The sequence below is a fragment of the Lissotriton vulgaris genome, chromosome 4_1, assembly GCF_964263255.1.
Source record: "Lissotriton vulgaris chromosome 4_1, aLisVul1.2, whole genome shotgun sequence".
NCBI lineage: Eukaryota > Metazoa > Chordata > Amphibia > Caudata > Salamandridae > Lissotriton > Lissotriton vulgaris.
In genome coordinates this window covers 136733497-136750557 of record NC_141691.1, presented here as the reverse complement: position 1 = coordinate 136750557, position 17061 = coordinate 136733497, and the positions used below count along the sequence as shown (strand labels likewise).

Here is a 17061-nt window from a genome sequence, read left to right as displayed (position 1 = left end):
CTGTATGAATCCCAAATTAAGGAATCCAGTGCTGCCCTCTCTTTTCTTGGTGATATAACCAGCTTTATTGTCATTTACAATCGTCTCAAGAGTGCACCATTTTAGTTCCCCTGTCAGTACGTCATTTCTCCAAGCAGTATGACACTAAGGGCCTTAATTTATTGTGTCTTCAATGTTGAGTTATAGTTCAACCTACCGTATTACTACTTCGCATACTAAAAGAATTGGTTGTTCAACATTGTATAAAAAGTGCTGATTGCCTCTGCTTCCATATCTTTGTTTTTCAGATGAAACATGTTGAGATGGAGCTCCAAGAAGCCAACAAAGACTGGATTCTTTTGGTGTGTATTGGTGCAACCTCAGGAATCGGTAGATTGGCTTCAGGTAGAATCGGGGACTCTATTCCTGGATTGAGGAAGATTTACCTACAGGTACTGTGAAAATGTTCTCTTATGTCTCCTGAGCAGCGTGGTCTGCCTCACTCCTTTGGAGGACCTGTCCCTCCAAAGCAATGAGGGAGTGAGTGTGGCATGGCATTCTGTATCCTCTTTTCTGGGATTTGTAGTCCTGCATTTAGAATTGGAAAACAAAACCTAGAAGTACCAGACTTGAATGATTGAGAGCAGGCCTGCATAAGCTTTCAAGGTCAGATGGGACACCTTGAAAGCTCTTAATTTCCAATAATATCTTGACTTAATAGATGTGGTAAGTGCTAGTGGCAGCTGGCTTGTTCTGTGGGTGGTGAGGCAGTCAGAAAAAAAGTTAAATGAATACACCAACGTTCGCTTCACGTCGTCGTCCTCCCTCGGGTGTCTTCCTTGAAGCTCTTGATGCAGGAAACTGCACTAACCAATCCTGGTGCTGCGTTCACAACATGAAAGAAGCGCCTGGATTGGTTAGAGCAGGCTCTCCTGGCGTTTCAAAGAGCACTGGAGGTCTGTGCTTTCTCTAAGGTAGCTGTCTAAGACATCTAGGTTAAAGAAGTTTAAAATAGGCCCGTCGCTTAGACCATAATCCTGACTGACCTGGCGAATGTTGCTTCTCATTGAAAGGAGCTTAGTCAGAGAAACGACTAATTGCCTATATTGTCCTCCATCAAATTTACACTGAAGTAGGCATCTATCCTGGTAAAGGTACCAACTACCTCCTGTACGTCAAGACACTTTAAATCTTCTTCATCACAAAATTCATTATTGTGCCTCAAATCTAGGCTGTGGTCTTCAGCATCAATTTTTGTTTATCCCTGCTTTGGAGGTGAAGCTGACCTGATGCCTTGTGAGGGCATTAGTGGATTATTGGGACTGTTATTGCATTTTACATGTGCTAAAAACATCGCTGGGCAACTAGTTACTTTGGGCCATATTCACAAAGAGCTGTAGTAAATCTTTTTTTCATGGGAGTTCTACAAACTGGTGCAGATTGACTACTTTTGAGAATTCACAAAAATTCCCAGTAGTACACCTGGATAGCTGTGCAAGAAGCCACCCGCTTCCCACCCTTTCCGTGGGGTTTGCTACTGCAGATTTCTCCGGGTTCCTGGTCGAAAAACGCACATCTGTAAAACCACGTATGTGTGTCAGAGATCCTCCTGTTAATTTCTGACAGGCATACATGAAGCCATGTTCAGTTGTTAATGTATTTCTAAGGTGTAAAGTGGCTTTGTGCATCCGGACCTTTCTGTAAGGTGACAGGGGACTCATATTCCACTTTAGTTTTTAGGATTTAGGGTGCTGTTCTATCCTGGGGGAGGCACTGAAAAGCACTAGGCTGTGTTACCTTTGGAATTTATCAGGGAGTGTAATCCAGGTGGCTGGAGCAAAGTGCCAGAAAGATTATGCAGCTCTTTGTGTGCATTGCTTTTGTAAGTGTGTCATGTGACTACCACCCCTCGGTGGGCCAAAGGGGAATGAGGTATAAGATGACATTTCATGCAAAGAGGGGCTCAAAAAATGCATGAGTAAGAGAGTAGGTGCACAAGCTAACCCACTGAGCCACAAATATGTGGCATCCTAAGCAGTGCTTAATTTGTAAAAAAAAAAAAAAAAGAGCCAGTGCTCTAGTCAGAAGGCAACTTCTGCTTGCACTGCCCACTGCGGCTGTCAATCAAAGTAACAACATAACTAATAAGTAACACTCCTACAAGTGTTACAATTCTGACAATTTTAAGACCCCAGAGTTAGAAAGCATAGCTTTGGCAGAAGGTATTAGTCAATCTTAATGTATATTGAAGTAATAAATAGCAGTTGTGCTCATCTCTGAATTCAGAAATCAGCACCACCATGTAGCAGACTGGCATAGGTAAATATAGCACGTTACAAGGCGTGCTTTTACTTTGCGGTAGTTAACTACGCGGTTGTTAAAACTACTGCTTTGTTACAACGCAATGCCATTACTACCCAAGTCATTACATCGACTTGCAGTAGATGGCGCTGTAACATTAGGAATGTGTAATTTACTAGTCCAACTCTAGCCTACCCAACAGTAGGGAAGGTGTTGGAATAGTAATTTATACTCTCCCTTATGTATGGTTATGTTAGAGCGCCATCTATCGCAAGTTGATGTAATGACTTGCATAGTAAGGGCATTGTGTTGTAACAACGAGGTCGTTGCAACGACAACGTTGTAAAGGCATTGCGGTCTAATTACTGCAATGTAAAGGTTGTTTCCCGTCATAGGTACCGGTGCTGACAATTAAATGCCGATGCAGCGCACCCGAAACCACCGGCTCAAATCAAGCACTAATCTTAAGACTGCTAAGCAAAGGATAACAGGAGTAAAAGTAGTGGTTCTTCCACCACTTTGTAGACACCTGATCTGAAAGAAACACGTTAGTATTAGATTCCTTACCTTAGAATATCCCCAGGCGTCAGTCTGGATCCGGAAACTTTTGCGTAGCAGTACCCCTGCGCGTCGGTAGGCGTCGTCTGCAGGCGTCCCCTGCGGCTCCGCGTCCGTCGTTGGCGTCGTGCGCCGTGATGACGTCACTGGAGTATATAGACGCCGCCTCCGCGCGCTGACGTCAGTTCTTCTTTTTTCCGCGCCAGTAAGCGCAGATCCGAAGAGCAGTACTCCGGTCTTTGACCAAGTTTTGTTAACTTCCTATATCTTTTTGGTGCCTGGTAGGATGCCCGGTTTCAAGAATTGTGACGGTTGTGACCGCACGATGTCGGTCACGGACCATCACCGACTCTGCCTCCGGTGCCTGGGCCCCGACCACGACGTGGACGCCTGCGTCGATTGCCGGGCTCTGACTAATAAGAATAGACGGGAGCGGTCCCGCAAGCTACTCGAGCTCCGGGTGTCGGCCCCGCGTCGAGAGCGGTCCCGGTCCGGCCGGAGGTCCAGGGAGCGTTCGAGGGAGCGGTCGCGGAGCCATGCCGAGCGCTCCGGAAGTCGTCACCATTCGTGGGGCTCCTCATGTAAGAAACACAAGAAGTCGGGGCGTCGTCATCGTACCCCCGACTCCCCCCGACGCTCGCGCGACGCGGCCGGGGGTTCGGGTGACCCCACCCCCGCGGCTCAGCGAGAGTCGCCGGCGCGGCCTGCTCCATACCCTCCGGTCCCTGGGCTAGGTGCGACGCCTGAGGAGATTGAGGCGTTCCTCATGGCCATGGCGCTCACTTCTCCGACGGGGCCTCCGGCGCCTTCGGGCCCAGTGCTACCGTCTGGGGGCCCTAGCGGTTCGGGTGTCCCTGCCTCGACGCCATCTGGTGCTCTGGCCCCGGTGCCGCCGACGGCTCCGACCCCGGCGCCGCAGGGGCCTTCGGGGTCGACGCCGACTGGTCTACCGGCCTCTCCGGCGCCGATTCCATCGGGGTTACCCCCGACGCCGCCCCTCGCGGCGCCGGTTCGCCTGTGCCGGCTCCGGGCGGCGTCGTCCCCATACCCTCCCCGAATCCGGACGCGGAGTCGGACCGGCGTCGCTCGACGCTGGGCTCGACGCCGATGGGGCCTGTGAACCCCGAGGAGCCGGTCTACATTGTTTTTTTTTTTTTTTTTTTTTTTTTTGGGGTAAGACATTTATTGCACATTGTCACAGAAATAGTACAAACAATATCGCCTTCAACCTGAGAAGGCCAGCTGTGCATTGCACGTAAATTTACATCAAAGGTTCATCCATACACAGCCCATCAGCCGACAACCATAGGTCCGGCGGCGCTTATGCGGTGTCAGTGCAGTCTCAGTGTTTTGTTTTGACAATGCAGTCGTATGGTATACACGTTCGGTCGGTCTTACATTTTAGTATTTTCAACCAAAGCTCCCAGAACCTAGGGAGGATGAGGTAAACAAATACTCAATAACCCCCTAAAAAGAAAAACTCAAAGCACTGTGTCACAACATTCTCCCTCCCTCACCGCCCCGTCTATAGTATCACAGAGTGGCAAACATCCTGCAACAGTTGAGCGCTCAGCACGTGTCGGTGGCAGCGGTCAGTGACACCAGATAATGTTGAAATGGTTCCCAGAAGTCCCTGGGGCGGGAACCCATAGGCAACTCTTCCTCGTATGTAAGTAAAGTGTCTCTACAGTAGGTCAGATCCTCTAGCCAATTTTTTACTGTAGGTTTTCGCTTACTGTTCCAGTGTATAGAGACTCTCCTTTTCGCCACCAGTAGTGCGATCACGCATAGTTTACGGCGCCTTGCTCTCAACTGCGGCACTAACCCCAGAAGACAAACTTTAGCTGTACACGGCAATTGCGCCCCCAATATAGTGTTGAGCGTTCGCATCACCTGCTCCCAGTATTGTGCCACCGCATCGCAGCGCCACGCCAAGTGTAGGAAATCCGCATGTTCCTGCCCGCACCTAGTGCAGTTAGAGTTGTCCCTCAGGCCATACCTGTGCAGTCGTGCAGGTGTGTGGTACATGTGGTGCAGGTATTTGTAATGAATCAATCTAAGGTTCCCGTTCGGCGTCAGCATCCCCGTGAGTATGCAGGATGCCTCCCATTCCTCTTCCGTGAGGTCTTCCCCCAGAGCTGCGTTCCATTTGTCCCTTGCCCTGGTAGTGTTACCCCCAATGCTAGCTTGCGCGCTGCGGTAAAGTCGGGACACTAAGTGTGACGCTGAGGGGGTGTTAAGCACAAGTGTCAGTGGTGCAAGTGCCTGTGGTTCTGCCGGAAACGTCACGTAGTGCTCCCTCACTGCCCTCTGTAGCCTGTAGTAGTTGAAACTAAACAGCAGAGTTGGATTCTGAATGTATGTCAGCTGGTTCAGTGTTACGAATTGCCCATTTCTGTATAAGTCCCCAAGGGTGTCTATACCAGCGCGTTTAATAAGGTCCATTCCCACCTGTTCTTGAGTGACCGATAGTGCCGGATGGTGTGCCAAGGGGAGTGCTGGTGCGTAGAGTGGTGTGCAGTGCGCCATCTTGCTTAGTGTCCTCCATGCGTCTATCGTGGCGTTGACCGGGTTGATGTCATGATCGTGCAGTCTGGGGCGTTTGTGCGTTAATATGCTTGTGAGTGGAATGGGATTAGCATCGCCGTGTTCTACTGCTACGTGCGTCAAAAAAGGGATCTCATGAAACCAGTAGTGCGCAAATTGCGCCTGGGCGCACTGGTAGTACAGGTAAATATCTGGCACCTTGAAGCCCCCTTTAGCATACGGGAGAGTCAGGGTCTGCAGATCTAATCGAGCCTGTTTCCCCGCCCATATTAAGGAGAGTATAAGGGACTTAATGTTGCGAAAAACCTCAGCCGGCGGCTTAATAGGTATATTATTGAAAAGATATAGAAATTTGGGCAGGAGCACCATCTTCACAATGGCAAGCCTGTCTGCCAGTGAGAGTGGCAAACCTATCCATCTTTTGACCTTGTCTTCTAGTGTCGAGACGGCTCTCCCATAGTTAGTGCGAATGACCAACTCCGGATCTCTGTGGAACCAGACGCCTAGATACTTAGTCGGTTCATCCTGCCATTCCAGGGGGTAATCCAGCGCTGTGGGCCGGGTACCGTCTGTCAGCGGGAGTACCAGTGATTTGCTCCAATTGATACGGAGACCCGAGTATTGGCCGAATTTAATATATTCCCTGAGCAGTGGGTTGAGATTTGTCTCCGGGTTTTTCACGTACAGGACCATGTCGTCCGCATATAATGCTATGTGTATCGGTCGCGTAGGTAACTGAATAGCCGAATAGTGGTGATGCTGTCTTATTTTACACGCCAAGGGTTCGAGTATAAGGGCGAACAGCATTGGCGATAGAGGACATCCTTGTCTAGTGCCTCGCTCGATAGGTATAGGGGACGATAGATGTTTGTTTACTCGTATGCGGGCAGTCAGGCCCGAGTATAACATTGAGATCCAGCCGGTGAATAATGGGGGGAACCCCATCCGGATTAGGACTGCGTGAAGAAACGGCCAGTCAATCGTATCAAACGCCTTTGCTGCATCCAACAATACAGCAACCGCTTTAATATCAGGGGCCAAGTAGTGTGCCAGTGCAAAGAGGGTGCGAGTGTTGTGCGTGGTCGACCGGTCCGGAATGAAACCTGCCTGGTCCGGCCTTATTAGCATCGGCATTAGTGGCTTCAGTCGGTCCGCTAGGATGCTGGCCAGTATTTTGGTGTCTATGTTTATCAAGGAAAGTGGGCGGTATGAGTCGCATTGTTCTTCGTCCTTGCCCGGTTTCAGTAGAGCAACTATCAGCGCCTCTCTCATGGATGGTGGCAGTGTCTGGGCTTCATGCGCAGCCTCGTACAGATTTATCAGATGAGGTGCTAGCGTGTCTGCGTACGTTTTGTAAAATTCTATGACGAAGCCGTCCGGGCCCGGCGCTTTGCCATTGGGGAGTCTTTTGATAGTGTCTGTGATTTCCTGTGTCGTGAGGGGTCTTGCTAAGTACTCCCTGTGTCCATCCGCCAGCCAGGCGATCTCAATGTCAGCCATGTATTCCAAAATCTCCTCCCTTGAAATTTGTGCCCTGGCCTCATAGAGTGCCCCATATGTGTTTCTGAATTCCCCCATGATGGTCGGCAAGTCGTGAGCCCGAGTACCCTGTGAGGTGTGCACAGCCGCTATGTGTTGTGGCGCCCTGCCCGAGCAAATCTTTTCTGCTAGTGCTCTGCCCGGTCTGCCCCCCTCCCCGTATCTCCTGGCCGTCGTTCTCTTGAAAATGTACCTAAGCTCGTCATCAGCAAATGTATTGTATTCTATCAGTAGCGTCTGAATATCGCTTAGCAGTGCCGTGTCCCCTGTGTCTGTGTATTTCTGTTCGAGGTCTCGCAGCATCTCCTCCCTTTTCTGTAATTGGTGGCGAATATCCTTCAGTATGCCAGCGGACGTTGCAATGCACACGCCCCGTATCGTTGCTTTGAAAGCTTCCCACAGGAGGCACGGGTCCTCCGTGGTGGGGGCATTCAAATCAAAGTAGTCAGTGATCGCCTTCTGGACCGTGTCAACATATAGTGGATCACGTAGGGCCTGTGCATTGAAGCGCCAAGTGTAGGGCGGAGGGACATAGTTTGGGATCCTCAGTTTCAGGAGTACGGGACCATGGTCCGATAGTGTTCTAGGGAGATGTGTTATCTGCTCCACCCATGTAAGGACGTCCTGAGTGGCCAGCCAAAAGTCCAACCTGGACCAGCTCTTATTTGCAGCATTAATGTGTGTGGCGACTTGTTCCCCCGGGTGCTTCAGCCTCCACAGGTCATTCATGTGCAAATTAGACATTGCGTCAAGTAGCATGTCCCTCGCCTTGGTGTGTTGCTCGGGTGTGTGTGCTGCTCTGTCGAGCCCGTCTCTTAGCGTTACGTTAAAATCCCCCCCCCAGATGACATTGTCCGCTTGTATATCCGCTATGATATGCCATAACCTTTCAAAAAAACCCGCATCGTCTACATTCGGGCCATACACATTTACAAGGGCTAGCCTTTGGTGTCTCGTCTCACCCACCACCACAACATACCTCCCCCCGGAGTCAGTGTACTTTTCATTGATCTTGAAGTGTGTACCTTTTTTGACCAGAATACTGACGCCTCGGGAGTACGTCGAGTAGTACGCGCCTGTGGCGGATTCTGCCCATTTGGAGCCCAGCTTGGATGTGGAAGTGGGTGCCATGTGTGTTTCTTGTAGAAATGCCACATCCACCTTAAGCCTGTCAAAGTATGCAAACAGTTGCCGTTTCTTTTTTGGGTTCCCCAGTCCCCTGACGTTCCATGTTATGAAATTAAGTGTGTCAGAGCATGCCATTAGAACGTGAGCAGGTGAAATCGTGCGTCGCGTGAACTATGCAGCCATCTGTGAAATATCGCGTTTTCAACATGTGTACTACAGGCAATAAAAGAGGTCGCAATGCTTCTTAGACACAGTGCAAATACATAACTTCTACTCAGCTCCCCCAACCCCCCTCCTCCCACTTCAGCGCCCAAACTTTGCCAAAGCCATCCCCTCCCAAACTTCAGAACTGTGCTTGAACTTGTTGTGGGGAACACCCTCCTGGGGGTGCCGCCCGAAGCACACATCTCCATCCACATAGTGGATGTGGACGAGCGCGAGTTCTAGACGTTGTCAATGTTAATAGTTACCCCCTAGTCCCCCCCTCCCGCTTCCATCTCCCTGTGACGATAACACGGGCAGAGATATCTCCTCCACCCCCCTTCGAGGTTGCAGAACCCATGCAGTCAATGCCGCACGCCTTCGTAGTTAGTGCCTGGGGGTTCCACAGTGGGAACGCAGTCAATACAGCTTGCCAGCCACATGTATTTAGTCAGTTGAGGCCCTGAGCACGTGCGCGGGTCCTGCCATACCATTCCCCAAGTGTACTCACTGCGATACCCCTTGTAGCGCTTCCCTTACATAGTTCGTAAGCAGCGACGTCCATAGTCTTGTGGAGCTCAACGTGGAGATGCACTTATATGGAAGTGTCCTTCGCCCGCTCCTAGTGTTGAAGAAGCAGTCCAGTGGTGCGCACATGGCGCATGGCGGCCTTTGCGTCGTCAATCGTTGTCGCTCATTCTGGCTGCAGACTCCTGATTTTTCCGGCGTTTGGTGAGGTTCTTGACGTACTCCTGCGCAGCTTGGACCGTCGTGAGGACCACCGGCTTGCCATCTGTTAGGATTTTAAGTTTAGCTGGGTACAGCATTGCGTACCCAATGTCCATCTCTCGGAGTTTCTTCTTCACTGGGGCGAACTCTTTTCTTGCCTGCTGCACCGCCATGGTGTGGTCTGGGTAGAACTCCAGTGAGTTGCCTTGGTGGGTAATGGCGCCCTTTTCCCTCGCCATGCGGAGGATCGTGTCCCGGTCCCTGTAGTTGAGCACTCGGGCGATGATTATCCGAGGCGCTGCCCCCGGTTTCGGGATGGGAGCCAGGGAGCGATGTGCCCGCTCAATCAGGAAGACGTCAGAGAAGCTCCCAGGTCCGAAGATGTCTTTCAGCATGGTCTCCACGTACGTCTCCATCTTGCCTGTGTTGGTGGATTCCGGCAGGCCCGAGATGCGCACGTTGTTGCGGCGGGACCTCGCTTCCTGGTCCTCCACCTTCGCCGTCAGGGTTTCCAGGGTCTTTGCAATGGCGCTGTGCGTTTTAGCGATGTCTCTGGAGTGATCTTCCACCGAGGAGATCCTCTGCTCCGCCTCCACCAGTCTCTCCTCATGTTTTTCCAGTTTGTTCGACAAAGAGTCCACCCTTGCCACGACACTGTCCATTTTGCTATTCATATCATGCAAGCTCTGCTGGATAGCCCGCAGCACTGCCTCCATGCCGGCGCCGTCCCCCAGGACCTGGTCACCGTCGGCGTCTTGCGCAGCTCCCGTTTTCGCCGTCTGCTTTCTGGTCTCGAAGGGCAGTTTCGATTGTTGTTTATCGGGCTTCCCCATGGTGCCCGTGAGTGTAGCCGGGCTAGTGACAGTCGGGCTCAGCGGGGCTGCCGGTGTGATTGTAGACCGTGTGCGTCGTAGATGCGCTCCAACTGCCCCCTGTTTTGGCGGTCTAGTCATCAGAATGGCCCATAATGGCCCTGGGCAGCGCACGGTGTAGTGCCGGAGCGCCCGGAGACAGCGGAAATGCTGATCGTCCCTGTACGGTCCTGTGCGTGTGAGGCAGTCCCGTGGATTGTGGCGGGTCTGGTTCGCGCCCTCCGGTGCGGAGCGCGACAGCGCCGGGCAGCCCGGCAGTACCGCACCTCACCCGGTGAGCCCCCAGTCGCCTCGCACCTCTTCTCGCCTCTGCAGCTGCGCTGTGGAGCGTCTCCGCGCCTGGTCACTCGCTGGCAATGGAGATCAGAGAGCCGGCAGAGCCCAGGTCAGGGCCGTTGGTCATGCGTTTCAGCGCCGCCGCCATTTTGGCCGCCGTGGAACGCACAGTGTATACCCCAAGTTCCGCTCTCCGGACAGGCACATCGCTCCCGGTTTTCGCCGGCCGCCGCTCCTTACTGTCTGCGTGTCGGGAGGAGTCCGGCCCTGTGGTCGTCTGAGGGCGACATCGCTCGAGGTCCGTTGCGGTCGCCGCAGCAGCGCGCCGCCATCTTGGTTAGCCTGTTAGCGCCGGGACGTTTTCGCCGATTGCTTCGGCATGCTGCCTGTCTGCTGGCTGTCGTTTGCACACCGCGGAGCTGGGTCCCTCAGATGTCCATTCCGCCGTTTGGCACAGGGATTGGGGCGGATTTAGGGCCAAGGGGTACGAGGAATCGCGCCCGTCCGGCGGAGCTGACTTAGCAGTCAGCCATCCCGCAGTGCGCCCTCTAGCGCCCAGCCGGTCTACATTGTTGACTCGGAATATGGAGATGATGTAGAGCATGGAGAGGGTTGGGAGGGGTCTGAGGACCCTCTGTCCCGTGAATGTCAGTACGGCGTGGACTGGTCAGGTGACTTGGGGGATGCCAGTGGTCTGGACGACTCTCCTACCCTGGCTTTGTCTCGCCTCCTACCGTGGCATCGGAGGAGGGGGCTGCTTATTCAGTGGTGTTGATGAGGGCTGCCAAGGCCTTACACCTTGAGCTCCCCGTCGCGGCCGTGAGGCCTAACATCCTCACTGAGGTCTTCAAACCGCAGTCATGCCCACAGGAGCCACTGCTGCCGTTTAACAAAGCCTTGTCGGACGTTCTTTTGGGCACGTGGTCCAGGCCCTCTTCAGGTTCGCCTGTTGATAGGAACGTGGCCAGACGCCACCGTCCGTGTCCGGACGACCCCAAGTTCCTGTCCACCCATCCCACCCCTGAGAGTCTGGTGATCCAGGCCTCGACTTCCCAGACCGCATTCCCGTCGGCCCCGCCCGACCGGGAATCCAAGAGGTACGACCAGTATGGCAAGAAGGTCTTCTCGTCCCTGAGTTTGGGACTGCGGTCTTGCAACAACGCTTGCCTCTTGGGCCGCTACACCCACTCTGTGTGGGATACGGTCGCGGAACTGCTGCCAGAATGCCCCATGGAGGTGCGGGCGAACCTCGGCAAGGCTGTGGCTGAGGGCCGAGACGCAGCAAAATATTCCATACGGTGTGGTCTTGATACGACCGACTCGCTGGGCAGAGCGATGTCCACGACGGTGGCGATTCGTCGCCACGCCTGGCTGAGATCCGCCAATTTTTCGGCTGATGTCCAGAATGCTTTGATGGACATGCCGTTTGATGGCTGTCGCCTGTTTGGTGACAAGGCGGACCACGCGCTGGAACGCTTCAAGGACTCCAGGGTCACGGCCAAGTCCTTGGGTCTCTCGACCCAGCGCCAGCAAACGGGTTCGTTTCGCTCCTTTCGTGGCCAAGGAATTGGCCTCCCCACACGTGCTGCCAGCCACGCGCCGCAACAATCTTATCAACGCGGTGGCGGCCGTGGAAACCGCCGCGGAGGCGGTCGGGGTCAACGGCGAGGTCAGGCCACACCTCCCCCCGCAGCATCAGCCTCCAAATCCTCCTAGTCCGTGCTTTCAGGCCCATGCGACGCCAGTGGGTGGCAGGGTTCGCCATCACCACGCCCGCTGGCGCGCAATAACATCGGACAGGTGGGTGCTGCAACTCGTCCGAAGGGGCTACTCCCTCCCCTTCGAGACCAATCCTTCAGCCATATGAGCATACAAAAATCCCCCCTTGGCCAGTTCCTACTTACACAACTTGTATCATCAAGCAATTTTATTCACCTTCTTAATAGCATAGGTAAGGCAACGACAAAAATTTCATTTTATATATTTTGTTTATTTTTCTTTTTTTTAAAGTGTATCAAAAGATATATATATTTTCTTTATTATATATTTTCCTTTTTTAAATCATTTTTTGTACATACATCAATTTCATAAATATCATTCTCAATTCAGTTCAATTTAAAATTGTAGTACACAGTACCATGATCTTCACAGAGTTGTTAGAATTTCAATCTGGCATGGACAAGACACAAATGACATCTGTGTCACTTTAACCTTAGAATCAGCCTTTTGCTAGGATTGGAATAAATGTGGAGAATGTATGAACGTGTCAGTGTGATTGTTGGGTGATGTGTGAATGGCAGGGATATATTGTTTTTGCTTTATATAAATGATTGAAATTCTAACAACTCTGTGAAGATCATGGTACTGTGTACTACAATTTTAAATTGAACTGAATTGAGAATGATATTTATGAAATTGATGTATGTACAAAAAATGATTTAAAAAAGGAAAATATATAATAAAGAAAATATATATATCTTTTGATACACTTTAAAAAAAAGAAAAAGAAACAAAATATATAAAATGAAATTTTTGTCGTTGCCTTACCTATGCTATTAAGAAGGTGAATAAAATTGCTTGATGATACAAGTTGTGTAAGTAGGAACTGGCCAAGGGGGGATTTTTGTATGCTCATATTGTCGATTTTCTCTCTTTCCCCTGGTCATTAATCTAAACATAGAGAGGGTCCCATTTTTCATGTGACTACAATCCTCCAGCCATGCCACCGCAGAACCACCGTGTGTCGGGGGACCACTTGACACTTCTGCAGGAGGAAGTTACGGCCCTCTTGGCCAAGGGGGCCATCGAGCGCGTTCCTGGGCCAGAAGTAGGGCGTGGTTGCTATTCCCACTACTTTCTGGTGCCCAAGAAGGACAAAGGGGGCCTACGTCCTATCTTGGATCTACGGAACGTCAACGGCTTCCTCCGGAAGGAGAAGTTCAAGATGTTGACATTAGCTCAGGTCTTGGCTGCTCTAGACCCACAAGACTGGATGGTAGTGTTGGACTTGCAGGATGCGTATTTTCACATCCCCGTCCTGCCGGCCCACCGGCGTTACCTGCGGTTCACGGTAGGCCAGGAGCACTTTCAGTTTATCGTGCTCCCCTTCGGCCTTACCAGCGCCCCACGGGTGTTCACAAAGGTGATGGCGGTGGTCGCAGCCCATCTGCGCAGGTTAGGGGTTTCAGTCTTCCCCTACCTAGACGACTGGTTGTTGAAGGCGGGCTCGCCCCAGACAGTCGTCCACCACCTTCAGATGACGGCAGACCTCTTGCACGAGCTGGGGTTCTCCATCAATGTGCCGAAATCACACCTGTGTCCCTCTCAAAAGCTCCTTTTCATCGGAGCGGTTCTGGACTCGGCGCAGTTTCGGGTTTATCCTCCGGAACGGCGGGTCCGGGATATACAGGCTTTGATTCCCATCTTTCAGCCGCTATCCCGGGTTTCGGTCAGGTTGACGCTGCGGCTTCTGGGGCTGATGGCTTCCTGCATCCTTCTGGTGCATCACGCCCGGTGGCGGATGCGGGCTCTGCAGTGGGACCTGAAGTTTCAGTGGGCCCAGCATCAGGGCAACTTGTCCGACCACGTTTTGATCTCGGAGGGCACTGCAAGACAACTGCAGTGGTGGCTTACGGACCGCGATTGGGTCAGAGGCAGATCCCTCTCCCTTCCCCAACCGGAGCACGTTGTCGTGACGGACGCGTCCCTCCAGGGTTGGGGAGGCCACTTGGGAGAGGCGGAGATCAGAGGCATCTGGTCTCCGGCGGAGTCCCGGCTCCATATCAACCTGTTGGAGCTACGGGCGATTCGTCTAGCACTGAAGGCATTCCTACCCTTTGTCAACGGGAGTGTAGTGCAGGTGTTCACGGGCAACACCACCGCCATGTGGTACTGCAACAAACAGGGCGGGGTGGGGTCGTGGACCCTTTGCCAGGAGGCTCTGCGCCTCTGGCAGTGGCTGGAACGTCAGGGCGTGACTTTGACGGTTCAACACCTGGCAGGTTCTCTGAACGCCAGGGCGGACAAACTCAGCCGTCGGTGCTCGATGGATCACGAATGGCGTCTGAACTCGGACGTGGCGCAAGGCCTCTTTCTGCAATGGGGAGAGCCTTGGTTAGATCTATTCGCCACAGAAGAGAACGCGCAATGTCATCAGTTCTTCGCGTTGGAGTTTCCAAGACGGCACTCGCACGGCGACGACTTTCGGCGCGAGTGGAGTTGCGGTCTGTTATACGCCTTTCCGCCTATACCACTTCTGCCCAGAGTGCTGAAGAAGATCAGGCGCGACCGGGCCCAAGTTATCCTTGTGGCTCCGGACTGGGCTCGAAGGTACTGGTATCCCAAGCTATTCAGCATGTCAGTCGGTCCCCCGATCCGCCTGCCCCTTCAGGAGGACCTTCTGTCACAGCAGCAGGGGACGGTCCTCCACCCGAACCTGTCCAGTCTCCACCTCCATGCTTGGAGATTGAGCGGCGGCAGTTGAGGCCATTTGACTTGCCTCCTGAAGTCTGTGATGTAATTCTGGCAGCCAGGCGTCCCTCCACAAAGTCGGTATACGCCTTTCGGTGGAACAGATTTGTGGCATGGTGCACAGCAAAGGCTGTGGATCCCCTTTCTGCCCCTCTTTCCGAGGTTCTTCTTTTTCTTCTCTCTCTTGCCCAGCAGGGCTCTGCTCTGGGCACTATCAAGGGCTACCTTTCGGCCCTTTCAGCCTTTTTGAGGCTTCCTGATCAGCCTTCTTTGTTCAAGTCCCCAATTGTAACGAGATTGTTGAAGGGCATCACACACATGTATCCACCTGTTCCGTTTGTGATGCCTCAGTGGGACTTGAACCTGGTTCTAACCTTTTTGATGAGTGCTCCCTTTGAGCCCCTTCATTCTTGTCCTCTCCGTCTCCTGACTTTGAAGACGGCTTTCCTGGTTGCCATCACCTCTGCCAGGAGAGTGAGTGAGCTCCAGGCTCTTTCTGTCAAACCTTCTTTCCTCTCCATTCATCCTGACAAGGTGGTTCTAAGGACTAGACCTTCTTTCCTGCCCAAAGTAGTTTCTGCTTTTCACATCGGGCAGTCCATCACCCTCCCCTCCTTCTTTCCGCCTCCGCATCCTTCAAAGGATGAAGAGCGGCTCCATCGTCTGGACCCAAAACGTGCGCTTTCATTTTATATGGATCGCACACGCCAGTTCCGGGTGGATGACCAACTGTTTGTTGGCTACGTGGGTGCGAAGAAGGGACGGGCGGTACATAAACCGACCATCTCTCGATGGGTCGTTCTGTGCATCAAAGCGTGCTACTCTTTGGCTCGGAAGGAACCTCCTGTTGGGCTGAGGGCCCATTCCACTCGGGCCACGGCGGCTACTACTGCCCTGGGCCGGGGAGTCCCCTTGCAGGACATTTGCCAGGCGGCTACGTGGGCCTCGCTGCACACCTTTGCGAGGCACTACTGCCTGGACAGTCAAGTCCGGAGGGATGGCTTCTTTGGCCATTCTGTCCTCCAGGACTTTCTGGTGTAGGAATGTATTGGTTCGCAGACCTACCACCGGGGTTGGTATTGCTGGGGTATCTATTCTAAGGTAGGGAATCTAATACTAACGTGTTTCTTTCAGATGAACAAGTTACTTACCTTCGGTAATGATATATCTGTAAGAAACATTAGTTAGTATTAGATTCCTTACCGACCCACCCATCCTCCCCGTTCTGCGAACTGATACCTAGGGTTAAGGACAATCCCTTTCAGGGCCCTAGTTTCAAGTGGCACCAGTGTTGGTTCTCACATGGCTCTGCGTGTTCTGGCGCGGAAAAGCTGTGTGCAAAGAACTGACGTCAGCGCGCGGAGGCGGCGTCTATATACTCCAGCGACGTCATCACGGCGCACGACGCCAACGACGGACGCGGAACCGCAGGGGACGCCTGCAGACGACGCCTACCGACGCGCAGGGGTACTGCTACGCAAAAGTTTCCGGATCCAGACTGACGCCTGGGGATATTCTAAGGTAAGGAATCTAATACTAACTAATGTTTCTTACAGATGTATCGTTACCGAAGGTAAGTAACTTGTTCAACACTTCCACAGGCGGAGCTCGTATGGCAGAGTCCAGGTTATTTGTTTAATATTGTTCTGATGAAGAGCAACAATTGTGGTGAAACATGTAGAATTGCTACTAACGGCACCAAAGAGGTGAACAGAGGTGAGGTAGGGGCCCTGATCCTCTTTGGTTTTTCGTCTTCCTTTGATCCCTTCAACCCAAAATCCTGTCCACCAGCCTATGGTTCGCAGGTATTTCTGCCACTGTACAAAATTGCTTGACCTCCTATCGGGTTAGTTGACAACACTTATTTAAACTATGGCCCTTTAAATCTGCGTACTGACCAATGAACTAAGGTGTTCCTCAAGGTTCTGTCTTTTCCTACTAATATTTAACATCTACATACATCCTTTTGGCCACGTTTTGAAGCAATTGAGAACGAGATACTATTCCCATGATAATGACAGATAAGTATGGGATTCTCTCCTTAGAATGCTGATACCTCTTCATCAGCTCTTAGCCTTTCTTGGACGCATTGGTGGATGCCATTAACCCTTTGCCGCGCTGCAAATTCCGATGCGGTGCGAGGGGGAGCAGGGCTGGGCGTGGCGCTCGGGTACTCGGGACGGCTCCCGGCCACCATGAGTCACAGTAGGCGTGTGCTCATGACGGCCGGGAGCCGTTCCAACTCTACCCACAGATGAATTCTTCCGCACAGGCGGGGAATTAATCACACGTGGGCGGAGCGGTAACGTTCGGACCGCCCCTGGCCGTCATGAACACACACCTACTGTGACTCATGACGGCCAGGAGCCGTCCTGAGCATGGAAGGTGTTAAATGACACTAAAATGAACCATTCAAAAGTTACCTACTGGTTGCTTTGGCAGAGAGCCTCACCCACAGTGG

General features: G+C 52.3%; 1 protein-coding gene across 1 annotated transcript in view; it reads left to right on the top strand.

The window, feature by feature from the left end:
• The window catches only part of SLC16A2 (solute carrier family 16 member 2), a 558487-nt gene that overhangs the window by 387806 nt on the left and 153620 nt on the right, over positions 1-17061 (top strand). Inside the window, exon 4 of the mRNA XM_086918399.1 lies at positions 288-431. Within this exon, the coding sequence (XP_086774525.1) occupies positions 288-431 (144 nt within the window). The remainder of the gene's footprint in view (positions 1-287; positions 432-17061) is intronic.